Source organism: Lampris incognitus, chromosome 3 (genome assembly GCF_029633865.1).
Source record: "Lampris incognitus isolate fLamInc1 chromosome 3, fLamInc1.hap2, whole genome shotgun sequence".
Classification (NCBI taxonomy): domain Eukaryota; kingdom Metazoa; phylum Chordata; class Actinopteri; order Lampriformes; family Lampridae; genus Lampris; species Lampris incognitus.
Window position 1 is genome coordinate 33,888,762 of NC_079213.1, and position 24,620 is coordinate 33,913,381.

General features: G+C 46.1%; 1 protein-coding gene across 1 annotated transcript; it reads left to right on the top strand.

Moving 5' to 3' along the window:
• Positions 1–290: 290 nt before the first annotated feature.
• Positions 291–24,039, top strand: LOC130109197 (lipase maturation factor 2-like). Its single transcript, XM_056275968.1, has 13 exons — positions 291–621; positions 1,686–1,957; positions 3,232–3,260; positions 6,137–6,330; positions 6,447–6,625; positions 7,725–7,863; positions 10,031–10,147; positions 10,253–10,358; positions 10,517–10,613; positions 10,802–10,984; positions 19,264–19,432; positions 20,719–20,942; positions 22,652–24,039. The coding sequence occupies exons 1-13, from the start codon at positions 528–530 to the stop codon at positions 22,979–22,981; spliced, it is 2,133 nt and encodes a 710-aa protein (XP_056131943.1). The 5' UTR covers positions 291–527; the 3' UTR covers positions 22,982–24,039.
• The last annotated feature ends 581 nt before the right edge of the window (positions 24,040–24,620 follow it).

The window sequence follows — 24,620 nt, forward strand, 5'->3', positions numbered from 1 at the left end:
ATAAATGTGGTGCTTCTGCTTCTTTTGAGCCCATGATCAGCTCTCTGCGACATTCAGGAGCCGAGATACTGATTTCCAGGCCTAAAAAGTGGGCGTGGCCATTTCAGAGACTTCCCCCACCTAAAATTTTGGGCTCCTTGCATTTTTTTCTTTATTGGACTCTAAATTAACAGAAAAACATAGGCTCAAATGTGAATGACTTTTTGCAGCCATTTTGCCTTAACTGACTAGACTATGTGGAATACCGCCGCTCTCCACCCTGAAAACCCCGGACGCGCTGCACATGCGCCCATCGTGCTGATAGGTCGTCGGGAGCGGCAACTCCGTTCTTCAGGATTCCTCTAGTTTGAGTTGAAGGGAAGCGAGTAACTCCGCCTTCCACGCGTTCACTTCTCTCTCCTCTCCTCCTCTCGGGCGCGCGGCGGTGACGGACGGGCGGTGGACGCCTTGCGGACTCGAGCCGTGAGACGGAGGAGGAAGGCTGCAGTTTTTAACCTCTGATCAGATCCTACCACTCTCCTGACGACATGGGGGAAGTCAGCCTGCCGCGACACATGTTCCTGTGGAGCATGGCCGTTATCTACATGACAGCGTTTGCGTCCCTGTACGTCCAGATTGCGGGTAAGCGTGAGTTAAACCTTCCTCCTCGTGGTGAAAGTCTTGACTTGTTTCACTCGGTGAAATGCAGCCGCGGCGCGCGCCTGGCTGGCGACGTGGACGTGGTGACAGGTCCTACCCGGTCCCTGCGGGCAGAACTGTCGTTCCGTTGCGACGGGCCAGTTGCGGAGCCCGGAGGGGGGGGGGGGGTTCTGTGCTTCGGACGAAGTAACTCCTTGACTTCGGCCGTGCCGGTTTTGACGTCGCCATGAGCAAGGCCTCTGGAAGTGACAGCCAAGTTGTGTCGCGCCGTTAAAGCCGCAGGAGCGCTCCCCGACTAAAGCCAGGCGGTCTGGCGTCGCAGAGTGTGTTTTGAGCTTCTCAGATGTGTGTTTACTTTTTAAAGACTGTTTCCTACCGTCCGCTGCTGCAGGTGGGCCTCATTCAACAGCATATGGTTGTATGCCCCCCCCCCCATAACCTAAAACCTAATCCTGTAGTGGATTCAATTTACTCTTGAATGACTTATTACCCAGAGCACAAAGAGGTCTTTGTGTGTTGTGTTGTGTTGTGTTGCGTTGCTTCATTTACTTTTCCCTGACACCTGTGAGCATTGTCTTCACGCTGGTCCGGTGCTGGATACTGGTCCGGTGCTGGATTCTGCAATGAGGAAATGCAACTTCCCATTCCCTCCCTGTGGTCTCCGGCTAGTGACGTTAAACAAGCCCTTCAGTGGTGCTAGGCTGCAGTGTGTGCGACCCAAACCTCCCGTTTGTTCTGCCACATTCTGGACCCCTGCTGGGAATGACGGCTTTTGCTGCCATGTACAGCTTTGATGCGGTCCAGTTTTGCAGCTCCTGATGTCCCTGTTTCAAACTTGAGAAACTTTTTAATACCCTGAGCCAGTTCCTAGCAGGACACCAGCAGACACACCAGTCTGACTGCGGATTTGCTGTTTGCTGCTTTCCCCAACTAAAAACAGTACACATCACAAGATTCTCCCTGCCCATCTACAAAAACACACATTGTTATGAAAATAATGCGTTGTTATTACGCTTTGAATTCACCCGTTGGTTTTTTGTGGTCAGGTCTCTTCGGTAACCATGGGGTCCTACCTGTACGTCAGATGGAGCCGGATGTGGCGAGGGACAAGCCGGCGTATGAGCAGTTTCAGGCGTCCCCCTCCCTGGTCTGGCTGCTCCTGGGCTCGGAGTGGGGCCCAAAGCTGGATGGCCAGCAGCTGATGGAGCTGCTTTGTCTGCTAGGGGCCCTGCTGGCCCTGGCAGCAGCCGTCCTGACGGCCCTCAGAGACAGTCTGGTCTTCCTGATCCTCTGGATCCTCTACCTCTCTCTCTGCCAGGTAGTCCGGGTTGGTCGTGGGTAGTGCTTGGTGATGTGGAAAATATTATCATGATCGTCATCTAGAGTGTGATTTGTTATATCTATCGATAACGGTGTCTGCTTACCTATGTCAAATACCATAGTCAAGTGTTGAAACTGAGGTTCACCTATTTGACGATGTAAAGGGTAATATCAACCAAAACTAGTTTTCAAATAATCTATCCATCCATCCATTATCTGAACTGCTTATCCTGCTCTCAGGGCTGCAGGGTCCTGGAGCTTATCCCAGCAGTAATTGGGCGGAAGGCGGGGAGAAACCCTGGACAGGCCGCCAGGCCATCACAGGGCCGACACACACACAGACACACACACATTCACACCTAGGGACAGTTTAGTGCAGCCGAGTCACCTGACCTACATGTCTTTGGACTGTGGGAGGAAACCGGAGTCCCCAGAGGAAACCCACACAGACACGGGGAGAACATGCAAACTCCACACAGAGGACGACCCGGGACGACCCCCCAAGATTGGACTACCCCAGGGCTCGAACCCAGGACCTTCTTGCTGTGAGGCGGCCGCGCTAACCACTGTACCACCATGTTGCCAGTTTTCAAATAATACTCCCTCAAAATGGGCAGCATGGTGGCGCAGTGGTTAGCACGGTCGCCTCACAGCAAGAAGGTCCTGGGTTTGAGCCCCGGGGTAGTCCAACCTTGGAGGTCGTCCCGGATCGTCCTCTGTGTGGAGTTTGCAGAGTTTATGTGTGTTGGCCCTGTGATGGACTGGTGGCCTGTCCAGGGTGTCTCCCCACCTGCTGCCCAATGACTGCTGGGATAGGCTCCAGCATCCCTGAGAGCAGGATAAGCGGTTTGGATAATGGATGGACTCCCTCAAATATTTCCGGCCTTGTTCTGTGGGGAATTTCCGGCAGTAGATTCTTGTTATCGTCAGTTTAGACCACAGAACCATGCATCACCTGATGAGGATGTCTGATGTTCATCCTGATAGAAAACCACTGAGAGAGGATAGAAGATCATATTGAACTACTGGCCAGCGCTAGTTGTGAGGTCAGGTAGTTTAGTGTTGGCGAGGGGTCAAATAAGACCTGGTTAATATCGTCAATTTCATCAGTCGGTGGCCCTAATACTCCTGTCCACCTTTTATTGTTCCAAACAACTTTTTATCTTAAATTAAAAATGGATTATTTTAAGATAATTTGTCCTTTTTTTTCTCAGACATTAACAATCTTTAAAACTCATTGATTTGTCTTAACTGACTGTGTATTGTCGACAGGTAGGGCGAGACTTCCTCAGCTTCCCGTGGTAAGTGATCAGTTATCCTCACCTGGTCATGCCCCATGTTCACCTCCACACCCTGTTTTTAAACTTATATTTATTGGATTTAGCATTTTATAAATCACACAATCACCGTATGAAATAAATCCCAGTATTATTCCCATCCCTCCCCTGCTCCCTAACATGTCTCCACCCCCACCCCACCCCCCAACATCCTCTGAAATGACATCAAGTACAAATAAATATGCAACAGATATACAACCACCTCATTCACACAAACACAGACAACGGAGAAAAGGGAAAACATTTTAAAAATGAATAATAATAAAAGAAAACTGCGCTCATTTTTATCTTTTTAACGTAATTCTTAATTAGACTGCTACAGTTCTGCTCCACCCAGGGAAGGGTTAGGTTATGAACTGTCCCCGTCTGTTATTTGGGTCAGGGTATCATAATAGGTAAGAAAAGGCCTCCAGACTCTTTCACATTTATTCGCATTCCCCTTCAATGTAAATTTTATTTTTTTCCAGCTTCAGGTAAAACATAATCTCCTTCAGCCATCTTGTATGGGATGGTGGCACCACCCTCTCCCAGTTGAGGAGGATGAGACGTCCCGCTAACAGAGCAGTAAAAAGAGCCTTCTGAAGTTCTATTAACATTTAGCGACCAGTGAAGCATAATGGGGTCAGGGAAGAAGAGCTGTGGGTCAAACCAGCACACGTTGCAACCGATGACTTCCTGTGGCTGGGTTGTGCTGGCGTGTGGGGAAGAACGACATGGCAGCCTTTGTCTTTAGTGTAAAGCATGGCAGCTGGTGTCTGCATGACACTGTAAGCTGTTAATATAACGAACAGTCTCTAGGGGGCACTGTCTGTTATTATCGCTGTAGTTACAGGCGATATTCTTGCAATTTCAGATTCACCATAGGGAGGGAAGCGGCAGGGTGGTCTCTCCCTCCCTGTATTGTTTGGAATCAGATGTCCCTGGTCTCCACAACCAGTCTCAGTGCTGTCGCAGTGAACGTGTCAGGGTTCACACACCATTTCCTCTGTTTGAATAGGAATCGTTCAAAATCTGGGTGTGTCTGCATTTTTTGGCAGATGGTGATTTATGATTCAATACATGGGATCACAAACACACACAACACACACGCACTCACAAAGAGACTGAACACAGTGCCGTCTTCAGTAACAGCCATAAAACACATCATCATAATCGTCATTTCTGGGCAAGCAATCTCTTGTCTGACATACTTCGTCATTATTTTCACCAAATTCCACCTTGGCACAACGTGTCACCAGCCAGGACCGCTACCACTGTGTGGCAGCTCGGCAACAATAACTTGTAGAACTGGTTGACACCCAACTTGACATGGCAAACACAACAGAAAATCTCAGCCCTTTGGATGACCTCCAACATGGCATTTCACACTTAAATATATGAAACCGAAGAGGCAAAACATCCCCGAGCTGAGCCAGGGCAAAATACACAGGTTCTACTTATTGCTGCAAGGGGGGCAGAGAGAGAAACCGAGCTCACAACTAACTGCACTTTTCTACCGCGTTACGTCTCTGGCAGAAAACCAGGTGTTTTCATCGGTCTGAGGACAGGATGTTGTGTTGCTGTAAAGCCCCTTGAGGCACATTTGTAATTTGTGATATTGGGCTAGACAAATAAAAGTGACCTGACTCTGATCTGACCAAGGAGTGGAACTGAAACGGCATTTTTACAACAAATGATATTGCCAAGGCCAGACCCTTTCACCCAGACTAGTTGAGACTACTGTGATCTCAGGTCTGCCTGAACAGCCACATCTCGTGCAGAGCGCTGCTGCTAGTTGTGGTGGGGCTCTTGCTTTAAAGTCCCTGGGCTGACAGTTCGCTCCGCAATAGATTTTAAGGTTCTTGTACATATTTAGAAATCTGTCGATGGACGTGCCCTTGTTGTATTAACAATATGCTGACAACAGGTGTCGCTGGTGCAGCCCTCACATCCACAGGCTCTGCTCCTCATCATTCCTCAGACGCACTGCTGAAACTGCTTTTTGCCTTCATGGACCCAAACTATGGAACAGTCGCCATTTGTCTAGTTCTTCATCTGTTTTTGTGCATATGTGTTTTTTTTATCCACTATTCACATTTTTGCACTTTTAATTGAAAGCATGTCACATTTCAATGCATGAAATATGTTTTATGAATAAACTTTGATAAAATACAGCATGGGCGGCGCAGTGGTTAGTGCGGTCACCTCACAGCAAGAAGGTTCTGGGTTCGAGCCCCGGGGTAGTCCAACCTTGGGGGTTGTCCTCTGTGTGGAGTTTGCATGCTCTCCCCGTGTCTGTGTGGGTTTCCTCCGGGGGCTCCGGTTTCCTCCCACAGTCCAAACACATGTAGGTCAGGTGAATCAGCCGTACTAAATTGTCCCTAGGTGTGTGTGTGTGTGTGTGTGTGTGTGTGTGTGTGTGTGTGTTTGCCCTGTGATGACCTGGCGGCCTGTCCAGGGTGTCTCCCTGCCTGCCACCCAGTGACTGCTGGGATAGGCTCCAGCATGCTGCGACTCTGAGAGCAGGATAAGCGGTTCGGATAATGGATGGATGGATGTTGGCCCAAGTGCATGTTTGAGGAGGTCTGAAGAAGATTTAATGCAGGCTTTACTTAAGACTGGCCTACGTCTATTTCGAGTCTTCTGAGAATGAGTTTGGGGTGGTGGTTCCAGGATGCTTGAATTCATTGTAAAAAATCTTCATTTGGTTTTGTTGGCCTGCCTCAATGAGACATCAAGTGAAGGAGCTCGCCTAGTCAATAACCCCGTTGACAGACCCACTCTCTCACACTATGGTGGGCTCTATCTGACATTTGCCATGAAACATGTTGTCAGTTGTCTTCTTCATGCTTCATCCACAGGGATAGTTTGCTGCTGGAGGCTGGCTTTGTAACCGTCTTTATTGCTCCTCTCAACCTCCTCCGTTGGCGGTCCTCCTTTCGCCACCATGATGCTGTGACCTTCTGGCTGGCCCGCTGGCTCCTGTTCCGCCTCACCTTTGGCTCGGGGGTGGCAAAGCTGGCAAGCCACAGTCCCTCTTGGTGGAATCTTACTGGTAAAATGTTTAAAGAAATGTTGATAACTCTGTCTCCAGTGGGAAGGGGACTGAGTTCACCTCGTAAATGGAAATGAATTAGAGCTGATGTCATATCTGTCTCACTTCTCGTTTAGCTGTGAGTCAAATGCTGCAGACTCAGGGAAGCCCCACCCCCCTGGCCTGGTTTGCCCACCAGTTACCAGACTGGATCCTGAGACTGGCCACTGTGGGGATTCTGGTCTCGGAGATCGTTGTGCCTGTCCTCTACTTCGTCCCTATCCGCTGCCTGCGACTGGGAGCGTTCTACATACAGGTGTGTATGTGACTGAATTCGAAGGCATTTTAAAGAAATGGCGGTTAAAAGGCTGTTTGATTCCCTCAGTATACGATAATGTGAAGTGTTGAATGTGTTGTCTATTAACTTCTGTCCTACAGGAACAAGTGTTTTCCAAAAGAGTCACATTTCAAGGATTTGTAAAATCTTGGCTCCCCTTGACATTGGTACATAAACTGTGGCCAAGCTCAGTCCTGGACTTGTGAAACAACTTCTGCAAAGGACTACTTGATGCGTAATGAAGTCAATTTGGTGGTGCAAGATTGTTATAATTTTGCATAAGAATAAAGTTTGCAAACAGTATATCCCTTTTGGACTCAGAAATTGGCGAGTTGTTGGTGGCGCAAATTCATGTTTGCGGCGGCCTCATCCAGTACCGGAGTGGGAAGATGGTGGCGCGAATTTATGTTTGCGGCGGCCTCACCCAGTACCGTAAATGCAGTGTCTTTGTCCACGTCTGCGTTTTAAGTTTGTCTTGGTTTGATGGCTGGGAGAGCTGGCACTGGATCAGCTGGGGGAGCTTGGTCTGCTGCGTCCTGTGGGCCCAGGGACCACGGCCCTGCCTGGAGCTTTGTCTTAAGAGGAAACACCGATGACGTTCTGGCAGCGGCCTCGCCTAGCATTGACTGTGTTTTTAGTGTCGTCATGTGGAGTGTGGGGAGGTCTGTCAAAGGTGTCTGGCTGGGAGAGTTGGCTGAGGGAGCTTGGTCTGCTGCATCCTCGTGGCCCAAGGACTACGGCCCTGACCGGAGCTGCGCCCGAAGAGGAAATGCCAAGGGCGGTCTGACAGGATGCGGAAGCGGGGCAGGCTAAGCTAACTGCTAGCCCGTGCAGACCGGCAGCTCTGACGGTCTTCCTGGCTGGTGTTCGTTCTCCTGGACAGCGATATTTTTTGTTTAGTTTAGATATACATGTGTTAGTTTGGATATGTGTTCTTGTAGTTCCTGTAGTTTGTGTCTTTGTGTTGCACTGCTGTGGGCTGGGGAAAATGATGTTTCCTTTCATGTGTGCAAGCGCATGAAATGAAACGACAGTGTTTCTGATTCTGGGTTCTGATTTCTCTCCCTCTGTGTGACAGCTGGTGTACCAAGGCGTGTCCATGTTGACCGGCAACTTGACCGTCCTGAACCTGCTGTCTGTGGCGCTGAGCTTCTCTTTGTTGGATGATGAGCAGGTCAGCTCCTGGTTGGGTCACTCCAAGAAGAAGAGAGCCAAGAGTACGCCCTCACCTCTCTTACACAACCCACACTTCTTTCTCATTTTAAGATGTAAATAGGACAGATAACCGGACACTGCAGAAAATCAACCAGCAGCAGCGCACTGCACGTGGGCTGAGTAAGGCAATGTCATCTTTCCTTTCATTATGATATAATAAAAATAATAATAAGGCATTGTTATTATTAGAATTATAAATATATATCTATATAATAGATAAATGTATTATTTATTTTTATATAATATATATTAATATATATAAATGTATATGATGTATTTAATATATATTGTATGTAATAAATATAATATTAAACACATTTATATAATATACTGTATTAATAATATAATTGAATAAGTTATAAGAAATAATAAAAAATATTTAAAAAAAAACATTATCTGCCAGGTAAACACTGATATTTGAGTGTGTGAACTGTACTGAGCTTCTTCATGCACTTCTTCTAAGTTGGCAGAGTATCGAGAGTAGTTCACCAAAACTATTTTGCAATAACATGTCGAATACTGTCTTGAACTAACGGGTTGAAATTCCGCCACCTAGAAACTGCTCTCTGCCATCTTCTATAGGACACTCAGTCAGGTGTAAGCACGGTAGTAGGCCTGTTTGAGCTACTGCTTTTCAGACATTTCCTGTTCCTTTCGCAGGCTTGTGTTTATTTATGTTCCCAACATTTATCTTTTTTCATACCCTCTGGTATAGTGGAAAAGCCGGTTAAGCAGTTTCACTTTTGTATGTTTACCGTTTTATCACATGAAATGTCTATACTGGTCATTTACACCACGTAGTATTGCAGTATCTATATATTGAGTGTGTGTGTGTGGGTGTTTTTGTATATACAACATGTGAACGCTACACAGCTGCAGTGTATTGTGGGACATCTGTATACTTGGTAACATTGACTGCAAACTCAGAAATTCTAGCCAGGGTAGTGTATGTATGGGCACTTCGTGTGTACACAAGGTCTAGGGACTACACACACAGTCTATGGACTACACAGCGTTACACACTGGGTTCACGTCATGGTTGGCATGAGCTGTGTGTGGTTTTGAACACAGCTCCTGGACATGTGGGTTTTCTTTCCAGCCCAGTGTCGCACCAGCTGATCCCACTAAAGTTCACACCATCACCCAGACGGTGGACAGTGACCAGACAGCTGGTGTGGTGTTGGATTTATGAGAGCGTACACATGGCTCACCATGGCTCATGACGAACAATGCCACAACACTGTGTGTGTGTATGTGTGTGTGTGTGTGTGTGTGTGTGTGCAGCAAACTAAAAGCATTGTGTACTGGAGAACTGTTGACAGTTTTTTTTTTTTTGAAAATGGTGAATGTTTTATAGAAGCTGTACATTCTAAAACTTCAAATAACTTAATTCAAGGCGTCCGGGTAGCGTGGTGGTCTATTCCATTGCCTACCAACACAGGGATCACCGGTTCGAATCCCCGTGTTACCTCCGGCTTGGTCGGGCGTCCCTACAGACACAATTGGCCGTGTCTGCGGGTGGGAAGCCGGATGTGGGTATGTGTCCTGGTAGCTGCACTAGCGCCTCCTCTGGTTGGTCGGGGCGCCTGTTCAGGAGGGAGGGGGAACTGGGGAGAATAGCGTGATCCTCCCACGCGCTACGTCCCCCTGGTGAAACTCCTCACTGTCAGGTGAAAAGAAGCGGCTGGTGACTCCACATGTATGGGAGGAGGCATGTGGTAGTCTGCAGCCCTCCCCGGATCGGCAGAGGGGGTGGGGCAGCAACCGGGACGGCTTGGAAGAGTGGGGTAATTGGACGAGCACAGAATCAGAATTTATCCAATGTTCCTTCGGGGATGAGTAAAGTATTCTGAGTCTGATTACATGAAGTAGAACACAGTAATGTCTGGTTCTGTCAATTGTAACTCGTTATCACTGGGGTTTGAACAGAAAGCATCAGTGTTGGGATGGCAGTATATTAGTCAGCTGTGCAACCCAAGCGGTCTGGGGCCTTTAAAACTTAGGTGACCAAAAGGCAGGCCATGTCTGATGCCTTGCTATGGTGTCCTTTGACTTCTTTAGCTACAGTTCAGAAATGTCCAGAGATCACATGTCCAATGGTACTGTGCATTGTAATGAGGGTATCTTGTCTGTCTTTCTTTCATCAACCTCTCATCATCCAAACTCCAGTGTCGGTCTTGACTCTGCTGGTGGAGTTGGCTGTTTATGTCCTCATCATCTACTGCACCGTGCTGCTTTTTAAACTGGAAATCAACTGGGAGGCCAAGATCATATCCTCCAAAACTGGTAGGTAAACTGTCATCATCATCATCTTATGACCTTCCGATAAATATGACTTCTGATAAGGAAAAACCAGTGGATTTATTAGCTGAGTCATATTCTTTCTTCCAGCGTTTTCTCCACAGCAGTTTGATGAGCTGATGAAGATGGCGATGGGGCCTAGTGTCTGGATGGGAGTGCTTTCTCTCACCTGGGAGCTTGTGGCTTCCATTCTTGGGTGAGATCCTTACCTGTATGGTATCCTCAATAAAGAGCATGTGAAATGGAGAAGCGATGCAGAATGTAGCGCCACTTGTAGCATTTGCGTAGCTGACAAATCGCAGGTCAAGTGGTATGGTATAGCGTTTTATCTCAGACCTTTATTCCTCTTCGTAGATGCATCTGTGTGAGAGGATGCTTCTGGAAACTGTTGGCTGTTGTCCAGTGGGTAATCTTTGGTACTGCAGCAGTGGCAGTATTCACCCTCACTTTGGTGAGTCCCCATGCTCAAAACTTTACCTGTTTTCTATCATATTGTCAAATGAAATCTGTGGTTGTTTGAATCCTTAGTAATTTCAGTAACATGATTCCGTCCAAAAAAACAAGTACAAACAAGTTGCAAATATTGTGTACTCCTCAACTCCCCTCTACTCCCCCATGCTCTTCCTTTTCATTGCACAGGTCCCGTATACCTCTGTGGAGCAGGGCTACAGCAGTAAGGTTCTCCCAGAGGTGAGGAAGGCTCACAGCTTGATGGAACGCTACAGGCTGGTCAGCAGCTACGCCCTTGACAGCGCTGTCGGCAAAGATGATGGACGGCCTGAGCTGGTCCTTGAGGGAAGCATGGACAAAACCACCTGGACGGTAAAATACCACAGCAGTGTCTCATACATGAAACTGAATACACCAATCAGCCAAAACATTAAAACCACTGACAGGTAAGTGAGTAGTGTTAATTATCTCATTACAATGGCATCTATCAAGGGTTGGGATATATGAGGCAAGTCAAGGCAAGTTTATTTGTATAACACATTTTAGCAACAAGGCAATTCAAAATGCTTTACATAAAACACAAAGGGCATTAAGACAAAATGTAAAAGCAACATAAGGCAATAAAAATACATTTAAAAACAAAAAGATAAGAGTAAAAGTTACAGTGCAGTGTAAGATGATAATCAAAAGGCAGTGGCAAACAGGAAAGTCTTCAGCCTTGATTTAAAAGAACTGAGAGTTGCAGCAGACCTGCAGTTTTCTGGAAGTTTGTTCCAGATATGTGGTGCATAAAAACTGAAAGCTGCCTCTCCATGTTTAGTTTTGACTCTGGCGACAAAAAGCAGACCTGTCCCAGATGATCTGAGAGGTCTGGATGGTTCATAGTGTAGTAGTAGCTCAGACATATATTTTGGCCCCGAAACATTCAGTGCTTTATAAACCAAAAGTTTTAAAATCAGTTGGAAGCCAGTGTAACGACCTATGGACTGGAGTGATGTGACCCATTTTGTTGGTCTTAGTAAGGACTTGAGCATTTGCGTTCAGAATTAGCTTTAGCTGTTTGATCGATTTTTACAGTAGTCAAGTCGACTGAAGGTAAATGCATGGACATTTTTTCCAAATCCTCAGACATAAATCCTTTAATTCTTGATATATTCTTCAGGTGATAGTAGGCCGACTTTGTAATATTATTTTAATGTGGCTATTTAATTTCAGGTCTGAGTCCATGACTACACTAAGATTTCTGGCTTGGTTCATTGTTTTTAACATTACCGATTGTAGTTGAGCGCTGACTTTTAATCATTCTTCCTTGGCTCCAAAGGCAATTACCTCAATTTTATCTTTATTTAACTGAAAAAAATTCTGAGACATCCAATTGTTGATTTATTTAGTGCACTTAATCAGTGCTTGTATGGGATCAGAGTCCCCTGGTGATATGGTTATGTAAATCTGCTTGTCGTCTGCATAATAATGGTAGTGTGGAGTTAGAAAACAACGAGACAGGAGACGTGAGAGTAGACGTAGTCGAGGTAGTTTACTAGCTCCAACTTAGCATGTCATACATCTGACAACGACACTGAACTGACTGTGAACCGGAAGCGGAAGTGCATTATCTGACCCCTCGCCTCTTCCCTTAAAGGTACACCGTCCTCTTAGGTGAATGTCTCTCGATATATAGATGTGGGTCACCACAGTAGCATATTTTGTTGTTTTCCAATCTGAACTAGTGGGAATATAGAGATGTTAAACAAAAGCAGCCCTAGAATGGAGCCTTGGGGAACTCCACAGGTCATTTTTGTATGCTCAGATTTGTAATTACCTATAGACAAAAAGTAGTCCCTGTCTTTTAAGTAGGAATCAAACCAGTTTAGTGCTGTTCCAGAAAGTCCCACCAAGTTTTCCAATCAGTCTAGTAATATGTTGTAGTCGAATGTGTCAAATGCAGTACTGAGATCCAATAATACCAGGACTGAGATTCTGCCACTGTCTGTGTTTAAGTGGATGTCATTAAAGACCTTAACAAGAGCAGTCTCAGTGCTGCGGTGTGGCCGAAATCCTGACTGGAAGACATAAAAACAGTTAATTAGTGCCAAGAAGTAGTTCAGCTGCTGGAAAATGGCTTTTTTAATGATTTTACTTAGAAACATGAGGTTTGATATGGGTCTATATTGTTCATTAGTGAAGTGTCTAGATTATTCTTTTTTAAGAATGGCTTGGTAATTGCAGTTTTCAGTGCCTGTGGAAAGAGACCCAATAGAAGAGACATGTTGACATTTGTAGAAGACCTGAGGCCATGCAATTAGAAACGTTTTTGAAAAAGCCTGATGGCAGAATATCAACACAGCAGGAGGAGGATTTCAGATGTTGCATAATGTCCTCCCAAGTTTTTGTGTCAGGCTATTTGAATTGATTTTTGGTGGACACAGGGACAACACATACCCGGTACCTAGTACAGAGGCCCTGGCTGCCTGACTAATTTTCTGAATTTTGTCATTGAAGAAGGAGGCTAATTCATTGCAGGCCTTGGTAGATAGACATTCAGAGGCTATTTCCACAGTAGGGTTTGTTAGCCTGTCAACAGTAGCAAACAAGACACACATTAGTATTGTCTTTGACAATGATGTCAGAGAAATAAGACCTCCTTGCATTTTTCAGTTCCAAATTATAAAAGCACATTCTCTTTATAGATTTCATAATTAATGGTAAGATTTGTTTTTCACCACCTGCGTTCAGCTTTACGACACTTTTTTCCTACTCTTGACAAGCGTGGCACATTTCCATGGAGATCTTTTCTTACCTGAGACCACCTTCATCTTAGTAGGACAGTGAGATGGCTCTGGACTAATGGCTACAAGCAGCAGCAGTTGTGCATTGTGTACTACCTTGTTAGTTTTTTTTACCCATTGTAACTTTTTTTTTTAACTTGACTGTATGCGATTGAAATAACAATGACTTACCCCAGGCTGATGGGCTCTCTCCTCATTCTGACATACTTTTGTCACTTTTTGAGAGCTCATTGTGAGATCATGAGCCTCTTCAATATAGCTGGGAGTTCCTTCTGCTACTTCAGAACTCAGGCCTAGGAGTAATGGATCCTTTAGGTTTCCCTATGGAGGTCACTCGGCACAGTCCTTCTGTAGGGAAGGGGAGTAAGGAAAAGGAGCAGATGCAATGGAGTGCGCCAGAGGTTTAAAAGACACAGTCATCGGCAGATTCCCCTTCCCTCAATAATCCTTGCAATATACAGTCCCTCCATAATAAGATACGTGAACTACAGGCCGATGTCAAGGTCCTACCAGAATACAGGAATGCCTGTCTTATTGCCTTGACTGAGACAAGGCTCAAGGAGCAGGACCTAAATCCGGTCTGGAATTCGATGGTTGTGGGGTATCGCTGTGACATGACAGAGACTGGGCAGTGACTGGAAAGTCACCCAGAGGAGGGTTGTGTTTATATGTCGACAATTTTTGTCAGGGAAATACTGTGCACCTTGGACATTGAACTCTTGTCTGTTTCTCTGCGACCGTTTGTTTCCTTCTTCTCCGGGTGATTGTAAAATCCAAAATGCGCCCAAACCCTTGCTTTCAATGATGATGGGACTGGCTGAATTTGTTGCTGCTCCATTTTTAGAAAGGCTACCAGGAGCTAACGTTAAAAGTGACTAACTAGCCACCGTCGTATTTACCGGAAACTGGAACAGGCGCGCGGTGCAGCAAGTCAACATTGCCAGCAGCGAGGAGGCTACTTGAGACTGAAAAAAACATTTTCAAAAATCGATTTTTGGAATTTGTGAATCAATTCGGAATCATAGAAGTTAAGAAACGCGATTTTTATGAGCATCTCCGCGACCCTGAGAGCAGGATAAGCGGTTTGGATAATGGATGAATGGATGGATGGATGGATTTTTACATGAAACAACCCCCCCACCCCACCCCACCCCTAATGTGTAGGAAAATTGCAGCCACAAATCTAGATGACCAGAGTGTGGCCCTTGTTGTGTGTGGGCTCCGTCTCCTGCTGAGTCAGTCCATAGTTATCAAGAACTCAACACGGTTCCTCATTTCCTCTGTCCTGGGGGTCGTCAGCATGGATGTTTACATCACCAGCAATAACTACACTGTCAAATTCAATACAGGTTAGACAGCAGTTCAGTTAAGTCATCAAAAAAGTTTGCATTGTGTTTAGATGGCGTATTTAGAAATGTACTTGAGAAGAGGAATTCAACTGAAGAGCCACATATTCAGAAGAAGCAACATTTCCATAAGATATCTTCTTGCCATGGAGTGACTCATTAAACAAAATGGCACCTCCATTCTTGTGCTTTCTGGTTTCACTTAGAAAAGTGGAGTTGGTAGGGGTTGACTCAGTAAGAGCAGTTGTGTTGTAATCTTGACCAGGTTTCAGTTCAAACATAAAATTGAGATTGTGCTTGATGATGAAATCATTGACTAAAAATGTTTTTCCTGCCAAAGACCTGGTGTTTAGTAATGCTAAATTTAGTGTGTTAACAGTGTTATCTGCCCTTTTTTTTGCGACAGGCTTTGGCTGCTGGTGTACAACTGGCATCAGATTAGATAAAGTAGCTGTGCACATTGAGTACACTTTGTTCTTCCTGAAGCTGGTCAAAAAGGGAAGTGCAGATCTTGGAGCTGTTCCTTGCTGTCTGGGGTGGGCTGTAACTGCAGCAGTGGGTCCATACCCAGCAAGCAGATGGAGACATGAGCTGAAAGGGGGGTTGGGGTAAGGACCCAGTCGGTCCTAGTAGTCAGCATGCCCTGTAATTCTGGCTGCAAGGAGATTACCCTTGGTTTGTTTGGATAAGCAGGAGCATTTTGTGCCACGTAGTAACTTCTCATTGCCTGGCGGCCTGTCCAGGGTATCTCCCCACCCACCTGCTGCCCAATGACTGCAGGGATATGTTCCAGCATCCCCGTGACCCTGAGAGCAGGATAAGCGGTTTGGATAATGGCTGGATGGATGGTTCTGCATCCTCAGCTTGTGTGAGATATCTCTGAGAGGCATAGGGGGCTGGGGGCTGGGAATGATTCATGGCGTTGCCCTGGGTAGAAAAGATTGCTCTACTTTTCCTGACCCTTTCCAAGTACCAGCAGTGGGGTGCTGGAGGCCATAGGTTACGTTGGCAGTAAGCATGTGGACCCCCACCCTGTTTAAATGAACCCCGTCCATTCTGAAATGGATTTGTTGCTCCCAGAACAGGTTGAAGTTGGCAGTGAAGCTCAGTTTTTGAGCAGTGCATGCGGAGTAAAGCCAAGTATTAAATGCCAGCAAGCGGCTCAAACGTTCAGTTCCTTTCCCTAAAGTGGGGACTGGACCGGACACTAATATCTGAGCTTGGACTTGTTTTAGAATGTCCATTACATGTATGAAGTCCCTTTGTAACAGCTCTGAGCCATGTGTCATTCCAGGCCGAGTGTCATTTGTTCCAACATGCACAATAAGTGTGTCCGTGTCCGGATGGTCGAATAGCACTTGTGGCAGGGTTTGGACCATGTTGCTAACCGTAGCATTGGGTAGACAGACAGTTTTCAAAACTTCGCTTTTAACATCTATAATATGGTCACATACCAGCAGAGTCTTTGGTTTGATGTCTTGTCTGGCTTGCTTAACTTCTTTTTTGAATGTTCAGTGCATGTTCTGCTGTGATGCTGTCTTTTTTGATGATGTGACATTAGCTTTAGCGGCTACTGGTCTGTTGTTTACCTCCAGGTGCTGCCAAGAGATGCTCCTCGTGAGCTTAGCTATACACGGGCTGGATAGCAGAGTGTCAGGTTTTTCGTCTTCTTGTGTGTGGTAGAGCATAGAGATTTTTTCAAGCTCTGATTTTCTGGCTGAGCTTGGCTCGGTTGACACATTCAGTGGAGAGAGAATAATGGATTAAGTTGATATAGCGCTTTATCTAGACAGAAAATATTTCACATTGAAGTGGGGAACCTCACCTCACCCACCACCAATGTGTAACTCACCTGGGTGATACACGGCAGCCCTTTTGTGCCAGAACGTTCACCACACATCAGTTTGAGGTGGGCAGGGAGGAATCATTGAGCGAATTACACGAGGGTGATTAGGAGTCCAGATGGTGAGAGCCAGGTTGGGAATTTTGCCAGGACACCCCCTACTCTTAAATGCCATGGGATGTTTAATGACCACAGTGAGTCAGGACCTCGGTTTAATGTCTCATCCGAAGGACAGCATCTATTATCCCTATCACTGCACTGAGGCATTGGAATTTTGGTGGTTGTTTTTATTAGGACCAGAGGGAAGACTGCACCCTACTGGCCCACCAAAACCACTTCCAGCAGCAACTCAGTTTTCCCAGGAGGTCTCCCATCCGAGTAATAGCCAAGCCCATACCTCTTAGCTTCCACCATTCGGCAGAGCCAGGGTACATGTCTGTATGGCTGCTTGGAGAAGAGAGGGGGGGCATTTTTACCAAAGCAAAACAAACCTCCAGCTGACAAACGTCTGAGAGCATAAACCTGGTAAATGCTCTCTCCAACTTTCACTGAATAGGATCACTATTTGCTGTTATTTCAGGTCTCTCCTATTCTACTGTCACAATATATACCAAATAGGATCACTTTGCTCTTATTTCAGGTCTCTCCTATTGTACTGTACAGCTGTCTTCAACTTGATTCTATCAAGTCGTTTCCTGACATTCAATTAACATTATTCATTATTTCATTTGCTAATGGGTCATCACACCTAAGTGTCACTGCCTTCAGACATCTTTCCGTCAGACATCTTTTGAAGCCTCAGTCTAGTCAATATATTCCAGTCTCTCAAACGTCGATTCATCCACAGTAATTCCTCACATTCTACGACCAGAGGTGAGAACAGTCTCCATAAAGAAAAGCCTGTCTAGTTCCCAAGGGCAGTGGAAATCTGAAAACTCTGTGAAAACCAAGGTCACTTTTACAAATAATGTAGTTGTTAGAGATGAGTACTGATCATGGAGAAGTACCAAAAAGTAACAAAAAAAATAAATATGAAAACTTGGAAAATCAAAGAGCAAAATGGAGTGCAAGAGCAAAGGCATCTGCACTGCAGTGTCAACAGGAGGGGGCAGTCAGTTCTTGAAGCAGGAAGCCGGAAAAATGGGGAAGCATAAGGATCTGAGCGACTTTGATAAGGGCCAATTTGTGATGGCTAGACGACCGGGTCAGAGCATCTTCAAAATGGCAGGTCTTGTGAGGTGTTCCTGGTATGCAGTGGTCAGTACCTACCAAAATTGATCCAAGGAAGGACAACCAGTGACAGGATCATGGGCACCCAAGGCTCACTGATGCACATGGGGAGCGAAGACTAACCCGTCTGGTCCGATCCCACAGAAGAGCTACTGTAGCTCAAATTGTTGAAAAAGTTAATGTGAGCTATGATAGACAGATGTCAGAACACATGGTGCATCACAGCTTGCTGCATATGGGGCTGCGGACTGGTCAGTGTCCATGATTACCACTGTCCTTTGCCGAAAGGGCCTACAATAGGCACGTGAGCATCAGAATTGAACCGAGGAGCAATGGTGGAAGGGTGGCCCGGTCTTATGAATCATGTTTTCTTTTACATCATATGAATGGACGGGTGTGTGCGACATTTGCCTGGGGAAGAGATGGTACCAGGATTCACTATGGGAAGAAGGCAAGCCAACAGAGGCAGTGTGATACTGGGAAACCTTGGGTCTTGGCATCCATGTGGATGTTACTTTGACATGTAACACCTACCTAAACATTGTTGGAGACCAACCACACCCCTTCATGGCAATGGTATCCCCTGATCATGGTGGCCTTTCAGCAGGATAATGCACACTGCCACACTGCAGAAATTGTTCAGGAATGGTTTGAGGATCATAACAAAGAGTTCAAGGTTTAGCCTTGGTCTCCAAAATCCCCAGATCTCAATCCGATTGAGCATCTGTGGGATGTGTTGGAAAAACAAGTGTAATCCATGGAGGCCCCACCTCCCAACTTACAGGACTTAAAGGATCTGCTTCTAAATATCTGGATGCCAGATACCAGAGGACACCTTCAGAGATCTTGTGGAGTCCATGCCACAATGGGTCAGAGCTGTTTTGGCGGCATGAGGGTGACCCTACACATGTCCCCTTGGGGATAAATAAAGTTTTCTGATTAGGCAGGTGGTTTTAATGTTTTGACTGATCGGTGTATGTGATGGTATTGCAGTAGTATAAAGCCAGGGAACACACTAGAAGACCTTTGAACTAGAAGACCTTTGAAGTCCCAGTCGAGAAAAGACTTGGCATCACACTTTTATCAATAGATTTTCGCCGATTATAGTCGTAGGCGAGCACACTTTCAGTCTGTGACTGCAGTCATGGAGGCAAGCACATTTGCCGATAGGCTCAGACTTGTCCAAGATTCCAGTTGTAAAAATCAATCATGGTTGATATGATTGTGAGGCTCAAACTGGTCAAAGGCTTAATCGGAAAGTGACCGATTTGAATCTTAAAATTGCCCCACGCTACAAGTTAACGTTTGCAATTGGGAAAATCGGGGGTTGTAATCGGCCTTCTAGTGTGTCCCCAGCTTAAGTCGAATTCAAATTAGAACCATGTGTGAAATGCAGAGGGCATTACTTTGCACCTCTCTTTATTCCTATCCTTTACCCTCTCCCAGGAAATTGAATTGATGTATAAGCCGGGAAATGTGGATGTGGCACCTCCGGTGGTAGCCCCCTACCAGGCACGACTGGACTGGCAGATGTGGCGAGCAGCTCAGGGACAAGCCAAACACAGCCCCTGGTTCCCCGAGCTCATTCACCACTTGCTGCAGGGGGAAAAAGACGGTAAGTTAACAGGACTGAATGAAATGTGTCTCTTAAAACTCTGCACCAAGACATTCTTACATTTTGTTGTCATTTCTGCACCATCAGTGGTGAAAAGTAACAAAGTACTGGTACATTGCTACTGTAACATTAACTACTGCTAATATTGCAGAAACTTTCAACTTTTGCCCAACTACATTTCAAAGCAAATATCTGTACTTTGTACTCTTACTCCGCTACATTTCTAACACAGATACGTCACTTTAGTTTTAAAAACAATGGCAGGAGTTACGTTTATGTATCTACCAAAAGCAAGCCAGCAAAATGTCTTCAAAATTTGTCAAATCCTCAATTTAATTGTTTTTGTGGTTTGTTAGCAATTTCTTATTATTTATAGAGTCTTCAGTGTTCACAAGTGGAAATCTGGATTGTGTTATTAGATCTGATCACACGGGGTTAAGACGGGGTTGGATTTGTCAGATATTAAAAGGACTGCTGGTTTAGAATTACTTAACAATGATTCATTGTGTCAGTATCTTTATAAATCATGATTACCATGAGTAATTTTTCTTAACTTGTATTCAGGCCATTCATCTGCAGGAAAAGAGCTACAGTCCACATATAGTTAGTCGTCTTAAAGTCCATGTTATATCAGGGCTCTGAATTTGACAAAGTACCTGTAAGAGCAAGTACTTGAAGGCATACAGGTCTATTCCGTTGCCTACCAACGTGGGGATCGCTGGTTCGAATCCCCGTGTTACCTCCGGCTTGGTTGGGCGTCCCCACAGACACGATTGGCCATGTCTGTGGGTGGGAAAGCCCGTCTTGGGGATGTGTCCTGATTGCTGCTCTAGTGCCTCCTCTGGTTGGTCGGGGCGCCTGTTTGGGGGGGAGGGGGAACTGGGGGGAATAGCGTGATCCTCCCATGCGCTACGCCCCCCTGGTGAAACTCCTCACTGTCAGGTGAAAAGAAGCGGCTGGTGACTCCACATGTATCGGAGGAGGCATGTGGTAGTCTGCAGCCCTCCCTGGATTGGCAGAGGGGGTGGGGCAGCGACTGGGGCGGCTCGGAAGAGTGGAGTAATTGACCGGATACAATTGGGGAGGGGGAGGGGGGAGTAAGTACTTGTATACTTTTACTTAGGTAGTGGTGTCAATGCGGAACTTTCACTTCTATTAGTCATTTTGTGCCCGGGTATTTGTACTTAACTGAAAGGTCCGAGTGCTGCTTCCGTCTTTGCTGCCCCTCCCCTCACCTTCATGTGTCCCAGTGGCTGCACGGTGACCGTGTGTTGTCTGTGTTTCAGTGGAAAGGCTGCTCCAGATGGACCAAGCCCGGTACCCCTTTAATAAAACCCCTCCAAAATACCTCCGAGTAAACCTGTTCAAGTACTGGTTCACCAAGCAAGACGAGAACGGGGCAGCGCCGCAAACGCAGTGGTGGAGGAGGGTCTTTGTAGAGGAGTTCTACCCCACAATGCATCTGGGTGACCCTAAATTGGAGGAGATGTTGAAGAAACATGGACTGAAGGTATGAGGATACAGCAGAACCGCCAGATCTAATTTAATTTTTGGTAAAATACAAACTTTTAGTTGTTATTAATCTCATAATCGGGCTGTTCGAGATGCAGCAACACATTCATTTTAACCTGAGACCGTCTGCTATGCCTACACTAGTCGCCGGTGTACTGGTAAGTAGACTGGCAGAAAATGTTAGTGTTGCACGGGAAGAGACGTTTTACATAACATACTTATGCCCTTAGTACACGCCCCAGGCCTGGTGGATGCTAATGCTAATTTGTCTGGTAATTCAAATGTAATTTTCTTTTGTTAATGTCAATAAAGAATTTAAATAATGCAAATTATAAAAACCCCACTTCATTGCCATTCTGTTGTTTGTGTTAACCTACGGTGTGTGCTTTTTGGTTGTCTGTTACCACAAGTGTGACTGCAATATGAGACTGCAGTGGTGACTTCTGGTCAGTGTGCTGCTATTGTGGCAGGTTATCACATGGACCTTTACAGAAGAGTACTGTTTTGTAAATCCTGCATTAAAAAAAAAAATCCTTCAATTTCCATTTGAGTGAACTCAAATCAAATCGACCCTGGATTAACTTTGTGAATGATGAACGTTTAGTAGAACATTTGGTGACGATTCTTAAAACTGGCACAGCAATGGGGGCGTCCGGGTAGCATGGTGGTCTATTCTGTTGCCTACCAACATGGGGATCGCCGGTTCGAATCCCCGTGTTGCCTCCGGCTTGGTCAGGCGTCCCTACAGACACAATTGGCCATGTCTGCTGGTGGGAAGCCGGATGTGGGTATGTGTCCTGGTCGCTCCACTAGCGCCTCCTCTGGTCAGTCGGGGAGCCTGTTCGGTGGGGGGACTGGGGGGGAATAGCGTGATCCTCCCATGTGCTACATCCCGCTGGTGAAACTCCTCACTGTCAGGTGAAAAGAAGCGGCTGGTGACTCCACATGTATTGGAGGAGGCATGTGCTAGTCTGCAGCCCTCCCTGGATCGGCAGAGGGTGGAGCAGAGATCGGGCTGGCTCGGAAGAGTGGAGTAATTGACCAAGTACAATTGGGGGGGGGGGGTAAAAAAAACCTGGTTCAGCAATAAATACATCATAATGTTGAAGCACTTCAATATATGTATTAATATTAATTCTGGGTGATTTGTGCAAAGTTATCTCAAATGGATTAGACTTGAAGGCAGCATGGTGGCGCAGTGGTTAGCACGGTCACCTCACAGCAAGAAGGTTCTGGGTTCGAGCCCCGGGGTAGTCCAACCTTGGGAGTCCTCCCAGCCGGGTCATCCTGTGTGGAGTTTGCATGTTCTCCCCGTGTCTGCGTGGGTTTCCTCCGGGTGCTCCAGTTTTCTCCCACAGTCCAAAGACACGTAGGTCAGGTGAATCGGCGGTACTAAATTGTTCCTAGGTGTGTGTATGTGTGTGTGCCCTGTGATGGACTGGTGGCCTATCCAGGGTATCTCCCCACCTGTCGCCCAATGACTGCTGGGATAGGCTGCAGCATCCCCGCGACCCTGAGAGCAGGATAAGCAGTTCGGATAACAGACGGATGGATGGATGGGTGAATGGATGGATTGGACTTGAACCATGTGCACGTTCACTGACGGATGTTGACGGAGGGCATTGGTTTTCAGATTGGCATGACATAAAAGCATATTGTGATTTACACCTGCAAAAATTCTCATATGTGCGTTGTTGTTTTGTTCAGGAGAAAGCCGCCGTGCAGCCCAGCCATGACTGTCTGATGGCCCGGGCCTTAAAGCAAGTGAGAGACCACGTTCAGACTGTACATGGGCCTCTACTGAACTGGTCCCTCCTGGCCACCGTGGCCACCATCTGCCTCCTCAGGTCCATGCTGTTTAGGGGCCTGGGCAGGCGAAGGACCAAATCCCCTCCAGTGGAAACAAAGGCCAAGAGGCCAAAGGAGCAAGCCTCATCCTCGGTAAACAAGACGCCGGGCTCGAACCTCAAAGTCAACAAGGAGAACTCTGAGGAGGCCAGACAACATTCCGACCGGAGCCCCAGGAAGAGAAAGTGATGTTTTGGCGCTTTTTTTTTTTACATGGCTGTTGTGAAATTGCATGATACAGTATAAGCATGTCTCAGGATGGATATCGTAGATTGAAATCTCAGGTTTGTTTTTTTTACATACGTATGTAAATTGTCAAACAGCCCTCTTATGCTGCTTTTACAAATTTTGCGACCGATGCTGTGTCCTTACGTTAAGTTAGCTAGCTTTACCGACTATACAGAATGTGTACCGCACCCTTTCACCACATTCACATGCCGATTCAAAGCGCTTTATTTTAGTTTTACCTCTTACTTACTGTGTAGATGTCCGTCTTCTTCTCTTATCTCCTTTGCCTGTTCCTTAGTTTAGATGCACTTGTGTTTTAACAAACGAGAACTTGATCGTTTTCAATTATGTCAAGAGGTCAAATAACTTCACAATCGTGCCACGATGAGCTTGACTATGCCACATAGCTGCATTGATACCAATGGCTACACAAGGAAGGCTAATCTGACCGTAACCTCTGATCAGTTGTGGTCAGGCATGGGTCAGATGTGGAGGGGGACCTGCCGGGGGTCAGATGTGGAGGGGGACCTGCCGGGGGTCAGATGTGGAGAGGGACCTGCCGGGGGTCAGATGTGGACAGGGACCTGCCGGGGGTCAGATGTGGAGAGGGACCTGCTGGAGGGCATTGGTACATCTTGAATGTTAACGGCAGCCTCGTTCATTTAAAAATGAGGTTCGGTTTTATTTGTTTCTTATTGGAATTTAATACTTTGAGATTTTTGTTGTAATGGAAAAGAATACTGTTCAGACCAGAAGCTCTCAAGTAATCCCGGATACAAAACACTGGGTTAATTAATTGCGTACCATTAACCATGGTTATATGAAGATAAATCATCTTCAGTTGTTTTAAACCATTCCAAAGTCACCAGATGGGAGTGACCTGCCTTCTAATTTCTTCAACTTTCACCTTTTGAATCATGTGTTTCTCTTTGGTGCAAAATTATGTTTACCTGTCAAGTTGTCTGACCATTGAACAGCAATATTTTCAGCCTTTTACTGTAATAAAAGTCATGCCGAAACCTCCTTTCAGTAACTTATTTTCCGTGAATTATTTTCATATTTGTCTGTCTGAACAAGTAAGCTACATAAATCCTCCCATTATAAACCGTGATATCACTAGTCCAGTATTTAACCCATGTTGAAATATGGGGTAAATAAAGGTTAGCAAACACACTTAAGTCAGGGTGGCGTGGCGGTCTATTCCTTTGCCTACCAACACGGGGATCGCCGGTTCGAATCCCCATCTTAGGTGACAAGCTGTCTGGAAAAGGAGTGGAACCAGACTGCTCCAAAAGTACAGGCCATTCTGGGCATGCCCCCACCTACAGACAAGAAGGGAGTACTGCGAGCCATGGATGTGATAAATTTCCTAGGCAAGTCCATCCCAAATCTCTGCAAAAACGGTCTGTATCAAGAGATCTGCTGCACAAAGGCAGTGTTCAAGTGGACTGCCAGACATGACAGAGAATGAAAAAAACTTAAAGAGACACTTCCCACAGAGCCGGTGCTTACCTTTTTCGATCTCTCACACAACAAAAGTCTACACGGACGCATCCAAAGACGGATTGGGCTCTGTGCTTCTCCAGGTTGACGACGATGA